This window comes from Callithrix jacchus, chromosome 11 (genome assembly GCF_049354715.1).
Source record: "Callithrix jacchus isolate 240 chromosome 11, calJac240_pri, whole genome shotgun sequence".
Lineage (NCBI taxonomy): Eukaryota > Metazoa > Chordata > Mammalia > Primates > Cebidae > Callithrix > Callithrix jacchus.
This window is the reverse complement of record NC_133512.1, coordinates 7367572-7381194: the sequence shown is the minus strand read 5'-3', so window position 1 is coordinate 7381194 and position 13623 is coordinate 7367572. Positions and strand designations below refer to the sequence as shown.

The following is a 13623-nucleotide window of genomic DNA, read 5'->3' as shown; positions in this document are numbered from 1 at the left end:
CCTGACAGTCAAAATGCCATCTCTAGTAGCAACCTAGGAAACTTAACTATAACCTCTGAAACAATCAGCCTAAAATGACCAGGACTTTATTGATAGTTGACAACTTCCTTAATTTTTATCTTCACCCCAAATAGGATCAACCAGAGAAAACCAAACATCCACCCCTAACCAATCACGTAGGTTGCCCCACTTATAGATAGCCCACCTGCAGCTTTCTCATGCCAACAGCCTCTAACCAGGGCCTACCTGAAGCCTTCCCTTTTTCCACCTTCCTACTCTTGTGTCTGTATTTGAGTCTCTGCCACAATGCCAATGCTGGTGGCTGACTCTGGAGGTAAGGCCGTTTAGGCCCTGGAGAGAACACATGTGTCTCAGAGATTATGTCACTTTGGCTTCTGGGCCACTGAGGCACAGGGAGTCAAAAAAGGTACTGAGGCAACCCCCACATGCTGCCATTTGCGATGCCCTCTGCTGGTCACCAGCTACTCCAGTGAATGGGAATTTTAAAATGCCTGTCTTTGAACAAGATGCTGCAGATTCCTGAGGATTAAGAAACAGAATTCATAATGTTCAGAAACATGGAGAGGGGATCAGTCATTCTGGAGGCTAGAAGCAATACAGTGGTTGTGCAAATTTTGGCCAAGGACAACTTTATACTGTGTCTTGATTTGAACATTTACCTGTTGAATATCCTCAACAAAGGTTTAACAATTAATTTATTAAACAACTGAGATTTTTTAAAATCAATGTTCACATGACAGAAGAAGACAATTTAAAGTAGCAAGCAAAAATAATATTATTTGTTGACTTATAAATTGTTCTCTGGCTCTCCACTGCAAAGACTACTTTATATTCACTGAATATACTTAAAAATGTTAAAAAAAAAAAAAAAAAAAAGGCAAGAACACTTGTAGAGTAAGCAGCATTTAGTAATCACAGAGTCTTTGGCATCAGAGAAGGCTGAATTCTATTCCTAGTTCTGCCCCCTACTAGATGCACGACCTCTGAGCTACGGTATTCTCCCCTATAAATGGGAATGATAGTAGGGATTGCTCTGAGGATTAAATGAGATAATTTATGCAAAGCGCTAAACCGAGGGTGTGATAAAGTAAGTGCTTAATAGATACTAGAATAACCACAGAAAGAAGAACAATAAAATAAGCTATAGTATTAGTAATGGTTATGTTCAGATTCTTCAAAGCAGAACTCCATTGAGCTCGGAGAATTGGCAGCAGAAATGAACTCCAGTACCCTCGAAGTAAGTCCGTACCCTCGAAGAGATTTCCAGGCTCAGACGAAGCTAAAACTACATTTCCCAGAAGGCCCAGGGCCCAGTGTCTGGTTTCCTCTCATTTCCGGGTCTGTCATGTGACTCTCCGGTCGCGCCATGGCGGAAGCAGAGGAGCAGGTAAAGAGTGCAACTGCTAGTTGAGGGTACAGGGTTGTGGACACCAGGGTGGGCTGTTTGGGGAGGGTGGAGTGGAGTGGGTGGAGGTGCGGAGCTGCTAGAAGAGGGCAAGCAGGACCGCGGCAGGGCGGGGTGGGAGGGCGAGAGTTCCTTTCCGAGAGCAGAGACCATGTCAGCCCGGGGAGGGCACCTGGGGAAAGCGTACCGACACACCCCCGCGTTCGGGAGGCGGCCTTTCCGTGGGCCCCTATTCCTGTGACCTTTGCCCAGGGAAATTTTGGCGAGAAGGGCTACCCCAGGGACTGGCTACCTGTGGGAGGCGGAAGAGAGGCCAGGTGATTGAAATTTAAGTTGCCTTCCACTTGAAGTAGGACAGTAAGAACTAGGAGAGAGGAGACGATGAGTCTTGCTTTGTATTTAGGTACAGAACTGAATCACAGTTGCGGTGCAGCAGGGATTAAGTGCATCGGTTCTGGAGCAAAAATGGCTGGGGTCCACGTGCTGGTTCCTTTTCTTACTCAGTGTGTTACTTTGAGCCACCTATTTAACTTTCCAGTGTTAAGATGGGGATTATAATAGGGCCATCCATCCTCAGAGGGTGGTTTAGGATAGAGTTTATACACAAGGTTAGAGTGCTTAGAACTGTTGCGGTCCATAAAAGTTAAATGGGATTATTTGTTGCTGGCGGGTCATGAGCTGGCAGTATCCAGTCAACAAAAGGCAAAGTGGCACTGGAGTTTAGGGTAGAAATGAGTGATGGGAATATAAATTATTTTCATATAGCAATAGTGGTAATCACACATTATATGAAATGACAAAGTAAAAAAGACAAGAGAAGCAGACCAAAAAAAGAGGCTAGAACTTAGGGGAGGTAAAGTTTCCATTTCCAGTGTTATTTCAGTAGGACACTGTTTTTCTTACCAGTTAACTAAACAGTGACTTGATGATGGGCTGTTTGGAATCCTAAGAGACGATTTTTACCATTTCAACACACTTCATTTGTTTTTACTTCATAGTGAAAATGTGTTCTGTATGTTTTATGTGTGCCAGTAATGAAGACATTTGACTAGGTAGAAATTTGGTTTGGCTGGTCATTGTAATAACAAGATAACAAAATACCTTACCTAACACGCCTCCCTTTTCCATTTTAGCAGTTCAAAGGAAAACACTCATTAAGAACATATCATTTCAGGACTGCCATCACTCGTTTGAATAAGGATGAGATTGTTTTTCACATTGTGCGTCTTTATTTCATGTTGAAATTTTGTTTCATGGTTTGATTTAAAAGCAAAAAACTTGCGTATTTTCTTAGATGTAGTGTAATATAGAAATGGTGAGAGTTGTTCTTAGAAAAACCATTGTTTTATTCTCTTGGAAAAAACCTTTGAAATATTTACCACTGTTTAGTGGAGAAGAAATTTGACAAAGTTGTCTGATGTAAAAATGACACATACAAAGTTAGGGATATGATAATGTTTCACGTTTGTACATTATATTCTAGTTTTAAAAACCCTTCCATATTGCATTTGGTCCTCCCAAAAGAATTCCGTGAGGTAAATGTTTATTCTCAGACATGGGTGAAACACCTCTGATGTTCCAGACTTTCCAGTGGCTTCTCATCTTGTTAAGAGGAGAAGCCCACATCCACTACAGTAGCCTGATTGCCCCACAGGACCTTGACCCAGCTGCCCTTAGCCACCCTTTGTTGACCTTGTTTTCCAACTGCTTTCCTCCTCCCCTTCTGTGACTCTGCATCAGCTTATTCCTCAAAAAGCCAGGCAGGTTCCTACCTCAGGGTCTTTGCTCATGCTCTTCCTTTTTGAGGAACCCTGATATTTACAGGCTTTCTTCCTCATTTCCTTCATGTCTTTGTCCAAGTGTTCTTTTACAATGCGACCTTCCCTGACCACGCTTTGAAACCTTCCTGCATTATTTTTTTCTATAATGCACATCACTGTTTGACGTACTGTATTTTAAAATTCGTTTGTTTGTTTCTGTATATTTCTGTGTACCTCTCACCACAGAGCTTGGAACATAAGCTCCATCATGACAAGGCTTTGTTCACTGCTGTATGTCCAACACCTAGAAGATTGCTTGGTACTTAATATGTGTTAGATGATTGATTTTTACTGATAAGCAAATTGAAATTCAGTCAACTTGAGTAACTTGCTCAGGCCTATATCTATAATATAATAAATCAACAGTCCTCTGTCTCCAAAGCTCATGACTTTTCACTAGAATACCCTACCTTTTAAAATATACGTAAGAACCTAAATCTAAATCATGTTTTTACTTTATAAAGTACAATTAGCCCTTTTCATTTTAATGATTTTCCCTCGAGCCATCATTCCACCTTTGATGCTTTAAAAGCCAATATACAATTGGAGTGGGCATTCTCCTCCCCAGTGGTGTCACTGTCTTTCTTAAAAAGCCCACTGGTGGGCCAGGCACAGTGGTTCATGCCCGTAATCCCAGCACTTTGGGAGGCCGAGATCGGGTGACTGCTTGAGCCCAGGAGTTCGAGACCGGGTGACTGCTTAAGCCCAGGAGTTGGAGACCAGCCTGGGCAACATAGCAAAACCCCATCTCTACAAAAATTACAAAGATTAGCCAGGCATGGTGGTGTGCACCTGTAGTCAGAGCTACTTGGGGGCTGAGGTGGGAGGATCACTTGAGTCAAGGGAGTTGAGGCAGCAGTGAGCCATGATCGTGCCACTGCACTCCAGCCTGGGCAACAGGGCAAGCAAGACCCTGTTTCAAAAAACAAAATAAAAAAACAAAAAAACCCAAGCAGTCTTTTGTAAATGGCTAAAAAATAAAGACAACATTCACTAATTGTTCAGTTGTTTTTTAAAAGAAAGCTAGTAATTGTACCTACTCTTGTTCTTTATAGATTAAAAATGGCTACGCTTTTCTCTGCCTTTTTTTTTTTTTGCATTTTGTATTTTGCAGTAGGAATCCATTGAAGTCTGATGAAGATAGTAGGGCTTTATTGTACCATTTTTTTTAAAGCTAAAAGTATATAAAAGTGGAAAAAAAATAGGACTGGGCGTGGTGGCTCATGCCTGTAGTCACACCAGTTTGGGAGGCTGAGACAGGTGGATCACCTGAGGACAGGAGTTTGAGACCAACCTGGCCAACATGGTGAAACCTTATCTCTACTGAAAATACAAAAAAAAATTAGCCAGGTATGGTGGTGGACACCTGTAATCCCAGCTATTTGGGAGACTGAAGCAGGAGAATCACTCGAGCCCAGGAGGTAGAGGTTGCAGTGAGCCGAGATTGTGCCATTGCACTCCAGCCTGGGCAACAAGAGGGAGACTCCATCTTTAAAAAAAAAAAAAAAGAAAAAAGAAAAGAAAGTTGTTAACTGTTCTGTTACATTGAACCAAGTTTTAGAAAATTTGGCATAATTTTTTTTTCTTGGTATCATGTATCATAAATGCCAGTAATCCCCAGGATTAGCAACACAAAACTAAACCTCTCCACATTGTCTTTCCTGAGTGGTGTTTTCTTTGGTGATTGCTTCCCTCCCCCACCTTCATTTTCAGAAGGACCAAAATAGTGACATCTGCACTGAGTTATTGTAGTATAAAACAGCTCAGAGGATCTAAAACTAAAATTGCTTTTTAGATATGAATGAAAAATTTTTTATAAGTCATTGGGAGATCCTTGCTTTTGCCTAATATGGTAAAGGTAGTTGTCAAAAGTACATATATATTTTATAGTTTACAGAAAAAACGAATACCCTGCATTCTGCCTGGAAATCTTCTACCCAGCAGTTTTACTTAGCTTCAAAACGATTTATAGTTGACCTTCATAATCACAGATGCCCAACAGTATTTGTCCATATCTCTCTTATGAATAACATTCTGCTTGAAGTCTGGTTGTTTGTGTATTTGTCTTATCTCTCCTACAGATTGCTGAGTCCTCAAAATAGGAACAAGAACTTACTCATGTCTGTATCTTCCACAGGACTCATGTTTTATAGGTACTAGGTTGTTTAATAAAGCGTTTAAATGAATTTATTAGGGGGAACATACCATTCCAAATTGTCAAATTGTAAATTAGTAGGATTTGCATGAAATTGCTTTATCTTACTTGAACCTCTTTTAAGTTATTAATTCAGATGTAATGTGGATTACATTCTATACTCTCTTTATCTTGCCCGCTCCCCAGGTACCCTTTGATCTTTCCTACTCAAGCAGCCTGGACCCTGGTCCATTAAAGTATTTCCACGATTGAACCATCTATTCCTGAACCAAGTAGGAGAGTTTCTACTTTGAATTCTCCCTCTGCATTTTAGAAATTAGGGGAATTCTGTCCTTATTGTAGATCACTTATGGATTATTAGATGGCACGTTTGTCATGATGTCTATCCCTGTGTGATTGTGTTACAATAAAAATCAAATCAACACAAATTTGAGCGCCTCAGTTTTCTTGCCTGTAAACTGGGAATTTTCCTCCCTAAAACCTCTGTGAGTATGAAGTATATTAAAACTTTTGTGAGTATGAAGTGTGTTAAAGTGACTAGGCTGAAATGATTGTATAAATGGGACGGAGGTTAATCATCGAAACTTGGACTTGGCTTATATATGTGCCATTCTCTTTTCTTACAGTTTGGCTGAGACAGATATTTTAAGGCCAACATTACTACTAACTAAAGGGAAAAGGAAGCCCAAACAAGAAGTTGCAACAGTGTAGCATTAGACAGATTTTTAGAGGGCATACTCTTTCTGGTCATGTACCTCAAATGTAGTCACAGGTTAGTTCTGCTGGACTGGCTTTTCGCTTTGTAAGTTTTCCCACTCATCTTCACCTGAGTTGGTTGGCTAGAGGCCAGTTCACTCGCTGCTTGTTAGTAGCCTCCCCTGTGGCACCCACATTAACACCTTGGAGACAGGACACTCATCAGGACGGGGGCTTCTGTGTCCGTGCTGCTTCCTGTTCATGGCTGTGGAGTCCCCTGTTGCCTTTGTTTCTTCTTGATGCCTGAGCCTCCTTACGGTTTTGTTGTTGTTGTTGTTAAAAACCACTCTTCCAGGCTCTTATTTTAAACCTACTGAATCAGAATCTGTGAAGATGGAGTGTGTTAGTGGGTATTAGCTGACTCTGCAAACTGAGTTTTGATGATTCTGATGCAAAGCCAGATTTGGGACAGGGTCACCGGGTTACCAAATTATCCTTGTTTTCATGCTGGGGCAGACATCAAGATTTTTTTTCATTTGCAGAATAAGATGAGTGCAGTAGCTGAGCCCAGTGAGTCGAATGGGTGTGGTGACCTGAGTCCTCATCTTTCCTACTCAACCAGCCTAGGCCCTGAGTGTCTAAGACTGGCCACAACTCCTTTGAGCTTTTTTAAACTGAAGTTCTGTGACAACAGGAATATCAAACATATACCACACAAAATATTTCCTCCTTCCTCTGCCTGTATCAGACGGTGGGATCTATTACAACTCCCTTTCTCATTATGTCAGCTGGGGCATACAGTTTGTTGGGAAGAGAGAGAAGGTGGCATTATCTCAGTGAGTGTTCACATGTACCTCCAGGCATAGATGGAGATAGATGATTTCTTGGAGCTGATGTCTGCTTGGTTTTTTCCTGCAACACAGAGCCAGGTCAGCCTTCCCACAAAGCTTGGAGTGGCCTTCCCCAGACGCCAGCTTACCATTTCTCCCCCAAATTCCGTTTTTCTTTTCCAACAGTATGCGGGCCCTTACAATTCTGAGGACTTCACAACCCAGGCAGGTCCTGGATCCTCTCTCTCCTGGGCTGACAGTCTTCCTCATCACCCCTCCTGACCTCTGAGGCCAGCTGTGCCAAGCCTTCTCCCAGGCCACTGTCATAGGGTTCTGTGCTGATGGGAGGATTAGGGGCGGGGGTTGATTGAAAGCCTGTGTTAGAGAAGTCTTCTAGGAGCCCAAGGAATTGTTGGAATTGCTGCATCCTTGTTTGCTGCTACCTTCCTGCAGTCCCCTTTCTGTGACTCTCCTAAGTTCTTAAGCTGACAATTCAGATATGAGTCTGGAGAAAATATGCTTGGTATTCTAAGTGGAAGGGCAATATATAGAGGAGGTAGAATATTGTTTTAGATTGACAGCTTATCTCATCATCATCACCAGCAACATGTCCTTCCAGTGGGATACTGGGAGACAAAGAGGGCGGAACCTTTGGGTTTATCCACAGCATGTTTAAAATGAACACTGGTAGGACAAGGCAGTTAATATTAGGTGCTAGCTGAGGAGTATGGGAAGAAACATAAAAACTAAGCTCTGATGTTGTTCAGGGTGAGTGCCTGGCAACTCCTCCCTGGGGTATCCCCAGGGGTCCGCTGAGCCTGTAGAGCATTCCATCAGGATGAGTGCAGAGCGGGGCCAGGGACTTCTAAGAGGAGGGAATGACATCAGGAAAGTGCAGAGCAAGCAGCACAAATTCAGGCAGGCAGGTGGCGGTGCACATGAGCAGGAGTGCCTGGGTGTTGGAAATTGGGAGTGGTGGGGGTGGTGATGGAGTGCATTGTTCTGTCCTGGGTGTAACCACTCAGCTACAGCTGATGTTACGTGGAAGTGTGGATCCTATGTAGACATATAGTCAGGATTATAGGTTTTTATATGGAAGCTTTTTAAAAAACACCACCTAGGCCAAACAAAACACCTGCAGGCCATATCCAGGCCCCCAGCCACTGATTTGCCACTTGTGGCATAGAGATATAAGCAATATCTCCACTAGGGGTTCTGCAGTGTGGCTGGAGGGTCATCGGTTGTGGAGAGAGTGGGGAGTGAGGCTAAAGATCTGTTGGGGGCCAGATTGGGAAGGACTTTGACTCCTTTGCCGGGGAATCTGAAAGCTGTTCTTCAGGCTGGGACACTACGGAGGCTTGTTTGAGGAGGGCAGTGGCCATCTGACCTGTGCTATGGGAAGATAATCCTGATGGCAGGTGATGAGTATATTAGAGAGGCCATATGTCAAGGCCCAGGCATCATTAGGTAAAGCTGTTTGGTTAGGTGATTGGGCTTAAGAGATTGGTTTGCAAAAGAAAGGTAGAGTGAAGTGTTTATGAGTTTAGCTGTCCATCTGTTCCCAGAGGTGGCCTAGCTAGACATTGTATCACTGGGTATCTTCCAGCCTATCACTTTTGCTCTGTTTGGAATAGCACTTTTTTTATTATGGTAAAATATACATAGCATAAAATTACCATTTTAACCGTTTAAAAAGTTGCACACTTTTTTTTTGTAGAGACAGGATCTTGCAGTGTTGCCCAGGTTGGTTTCGGATTCCCTTGCCTTAAGCGGTCCTCCTGCCTCAGCATCCCAAAGTGCTGGGATTATAGGTGTGAGCTACCCCCACTTTAACCATTTTAAGTGCATGATTCAGTGGCATTATATCCACTCATGTTGTTGTCCCGCCATAACCATTGCTAGAGTTTTGATGTTTGTCCATCTCAAATCTCATGTCCCCCTAATATTAGAGGTGGGAGGTGTTGGGGTCATGGGGTCAGACTCCTCATCATGGCTTGGTCCCATCCTTGAGGTAGTGAGCTCTCTACTAGTTTCCATGAGACCTGGTTGTTAAAAAGAGTCTGTCATCTTCCCCTTGCCCTTTTTTTGTTTCCTGTCTTGTCATGTGATCTCTGCATATGCCAGCTACCCTTCAACCTTCTGCCATGAGTAGAAACAGCCTGAGGCCCTCATCAGAAGCAGTGCTGGTGCCTAGCTTCTGGTACAGACTGCAGAACGATGAGTGAAATAACCCTCTTTTCTTTCTTTCTTTCTTTCTTTTTTTTTTTTTTTTTGAGAAAGAGTCTTGCTCTGACATCAGGCACCAGGCTGGAGTGCAGTGGTGCAATCTCTGTTCACTGCAGCTTCTGCCTCCTGAGTTCAAGCACTTCTGCCTCAGCCTCCCGAGTAGCTGGGACTACACGCGCGCACCACCACACTCAGCTAAGTTTTGTATTTTAGTAGAGACGGGTTTTCATTGTATTGGCCAGGATGGTCTCAATCTCTTGACCTCATGATCTGCTCATCTTGGCCTCCCAAAATGCTAGGATTACTGGCATGAGCCACCGTGGGCCCAACGCTCTTCATAAATTACCCAGCCTTAGGTGTTCCTTGAGAGCAACACAAATGTACTAAGACAACCACTCGGCCTCTTTGAAACTTGAATCATCTTCACAAGCTGAAACTCTGTACCATTCAACAATAACTCCTTGCCACATCCTCCTTCGTACTTTGGTAATCTCTGTTTTACTTCCGTGTTATGTAAGTGGAATCATGCAGTATTTATCCTTTTGTGTTTTGCTTATTTCACTTTGAAAACAGCAAAATTTTATAACTTATATCTTCAGGATTTGAAGTTGGAGTCTTTAAATGAGAGTATGAGACTAAAAAAAAGCTTGAAAACCACTGACTGTCTCAAATTGTAACCTTTCTCAGCCTTACTTAGAACCTTACTTCTTGGATTTCTTACCGAGAACATTTACTTTATGTCTTCTTGTTTGCCTTTCTGTCTCTAGCACGTTTATCAGAGGGCTCGATGAATGAATGAAGATAAGAAATAGCAGACCAGGCTAATACATTGCTATGGTAGGATTGTGGGAAAAAGGTTTTTTTGAGGTCACCTCTCTGTGTGAGATGTTCATAGTGGTGCTGAGGGCAAGTTTCAGAGTTTCCACTGATTCCAGCAGCCAAGGAAGCTACTCTCAGGGCTCAGTTTCCCCTGACGATTCAGATCTCAGATCTGCATGCCTCAAGGTATCAAATTCTGGCTCTGCATGCTCTCTGATGTGGAGAAAATCTAATTTGATTTTGAGTTTTTGTATTAAAATTGCTGGTTGGAGACTTATTTTTTTTCTTTTTTAATTTATATAAATGTAAGGGTATAGGTGCAATTTTGTTAAATACATTGCACAGTGGTGAACTTTGGGGATTTAATGTCACTGTCACCTGAATAGTATACATTGTATCCATTAAGTCATTTTCTCAGCATCTCCCCTTCTCAGTATCCATTGTTTGCCGTTCCATACTCTTTGTCCATGTGTCCATATTATTTAGCTTCTACTTATAAGTAAGAATATGCATATTTGACTGTTTCTGAGTTGTTTCACTTAAGATAATTTTTTTGTTTTATTTTGGTTGAGAGAGGGTCTCACTCTGTTGCCCAGGTTATATTGGAGTGACTCAGTCACAACTCACTGCAGCCTTGACCTACTGGGCTCAAGTGATCGATCCTCCCAGGTTCAAGTGATCCTCCCAAGTAGCTGGCACTATAGGCACACCCCACCACACCTAGCTAGTCTTCTTTTTGTGTTTTCTAGAGATGAGGTTTCACTGTGTTGTCCAGGCTGATCTCAAACTCCTGGGCTTAAGTGATCATCCCACCTGGGCTTCCCAAAGTGCTGGGATTATAGGCATGAGCTGAGTGGATTCTATATGAGAAAAAAATTTTCCTTAGGTTTAATGTACTTTTTCTGAAAAGAGTACTCAAGTGTTCTTTTAGAATTCTACATCCAGGAAATAGGAACCTAGGTGTGATTTATTGGCATAGATATCAAACGCTTGTTTTGCTAATGTTAATAACATGATATTCAGTGACTCACAGAGATGGTAAGGATGTTAGAAGTCATTACACTTAACCTGTAAGCCTCACTCTTCCAACCTGAGAGGTGTTAGGAAAGGTTATAATGCAGGCGGTGAATGTGACATAATGAGCAGTGTATAATAGATGTGACAGTTCATGTTAAAGTGGACCACGTCCGCAAGAGAAGCATCGGTACAGTGAGGGGACTAAAGCCAGGAACTGTGATGGTGAGTGCAGGAGAGAAGCATTTCAGAGGGTGGAGCGTGATCACATGTCAGTAACTCTCCGGACAGCTATCAGGTAGTGGAATAATTGTTTTTTGTTTTTTAATGTACTGCTAAGAACAAAAATATTACTGTGGATTATTGGAGCTTCAAATGAATAAGAACTTTCTAAGACACAGAAACAGGCTGCATTGAGACACAGAGGAGATTCTAATATTCATTGTGGTTAATGATATAAGTATAATACAATTCTTACTTACAAGGAACATTAATCCCCATTTTACCCATGGCCTTTGAGGGCAAGGACTGTGTGGTCCACAAGGCTGTACTTTGGAGCGTGCCTGCCACCTGTCAGGCTCTTGCTGATTTTGGATGAATGAAATGAAAATGATTTTAAACACTAGTTCACATTTTTCCTGCTCTCCAGCTTTTATTGAGTAATATATGCATCTGATCTTCTTTAAAATGTTCATTTTTTTCTTGAAAATATATTAGTTATATCTAAAATGTCCTTGCCTCATTTTTTTCTTCTTTGTTTATCTCACGGGTCGTTGTAAAGTGCTTACATTCGGTGTCAGCATATTAGTTGTAACCTTTTATTGCTATTGATATCTATAAGTACGTTAAGTAAATCTTCATTTTGCTGACCTCTTTGAGGATGCATGGCATCAGCAGATTCTCTCTTTCACTGGACAGGTGAGAGATTAGCAGGAGCAAGTCAATTTTTCCCTTTTTGCTTTGTTTCTTTCAGCGGCAAGATTCATTGTCTAGCAAGAGGGCAGCTGTGTTAAATGGCAGAACTTGTCTTAGTGGTGATGGTTTAAAGAGTGCATGTAAATTATACAGCTTGTTTACACAGGGTCTGGCAGGTACCACTGCAGGAGATTCTTTTTAAAAAGCTGTTTTAGCAAGGCAATCATTTTAACTCAACCAGATTAATAGCATAATAATTAATAGCACAAGAACGTTTCAGTATATATATTGGCTTGTAGGTAACTTGACATGGCAGTTTCCTCTTCCCTTCCGAGATCAGTGAGGCTGCTTTGCCAGATGGGTTTCCATTATTAACAAGGGAGAGAGTCTTCCAGGCCTTCATATGACAAGTTCCTGGGGTAATTTGTTTCCCTGTTAACTCTTTGAGGGAAAGCAGCAGGATCTGCCTGCCAGAGTGTGGAGAAGTGGCAGGAGGCATGTGGAAGTCTGAGCGTGTGGTCCTGTAAAGTGTAGTTGTAGATTTTCTTCCAAAAAGGCCAGATGGGTGGTGGTAGGAACATGAGAACTCTTTCTTCTTGCAAATGATAGTTATTCTTTTATCATCTCTTCTGACCATTTTCTTTTTATGTGCTTTATAGGAAACTGGGTCCCTTGAAGAATCTACAGATGAGTCTGAGGTAAGGTGGTGACTCAGGAGCCTTCGCATTTGTAGCTCACCATACAGTTCTCTTGAGTTGTGCTGCTTTGCTAAATGCAACATTCCCAGGGGCTGAGGGAGTAAAGCAGGGCTGTAGGTGACTGAGCCCTGGGGAAGAGCTTTTAGTATGCCAGTTATCTTAAAAGAGATTAAATGGATTAGCTTAAAAAATAAACAAGAGGCCGGGCGCACGGTGGCTCACGCCTGTAATCCCAGCACTTTGGGAGGCCAAGGGATCACGAGGTCAAGAGATCAAGACCATCCTGGCCAACATGGTGAAACTCCATCTCTACTAAAAATACAAAAAAAATAGCTGGGCATGGTGGCGCACGCCTGTAGTCCCAGCTACTCGGGAGACTGAGGCAGGAGAATTGCTTGAACCCAGGAGGCGGAGGTTGCGGTGAGCTGAGTTTGCGCCACTGCACTCCAGCCTGGCGCCTGGTGACGGAGTGAGACTCTGTCTCAAAATAAATAAATAAATAAATAAGAAAAGGACCAAAAACTTTTCATCTGGAACAGTTTAACTTGAAACCTGTTGGCAGTGGGACTATTAATACAAAGTTTTAGAAATGTATCTCGACACTTTAGCATCCTCCTTGCCTGCTTTTTAAAAACAGCCCCTGTGTTTTATGATGTGCATTCTTCATTTTTTCCTTTAATGAATGTGACATGTTTATTGGTATAATTTTTGAATCATTTAAATTGGAGTTTGTTTCTTAAAAAGGAAACTACCTTAAAAGTTGTTAGATGTTGTGATAATTTCTTAAGGAGAAACTCTATAAGGAAGGACTTTTAAAATTTTTTATTTTCAAGTCTGCATAAGAAATGTTTAAACATAATATGATTTTTTTTTTTCTTTAATGAGACAGTGTTTCACTCTTGTAGCCCAGGCTAGAGTGCAGCGGCACAATCTCAACTCACTGCAACCTCCACCTCCTGGATTCAAGCAATTCTCCAGCCTCAGGCTCCCAAGCAGCTGGGTAACAGCTTATGTATCAGGGGTG

At 42.1% G+C, this 13623-nt stretch overlaps 1 protein-coding gene across 2 annotated transcripts in view; it reads left to right on the top strand.

Annotated features, from left to right (window-relative positions):
• The first annotated feature begins 1370 nt into the window (after positions 1-1370).
• Positions 1371-13623, top strand: part of VPS41 (VPS41 subunit of HOPS complex) — a 170898-nt gene continuing 158645 nt past the window's right edge. The window contains exons 1-2 of one of the 2 annotated variants that reach the window (XM_035253207.3): positions 1371-1408; positions 12561-12599. In XM_035253207.3, the coding sequence (XP_035109098.1) occupies positions 1388-1408; positions 12561-12599 (60 nt within the window). In that variant the 5' untranslated portion in view covers positions 1371-1387. The remainder of the gene's footprint in view (positions 1409-12560; positions 12600-13623) is intronic. The other variant, XM_054237008.2, reaches the window with a different exon arrangement.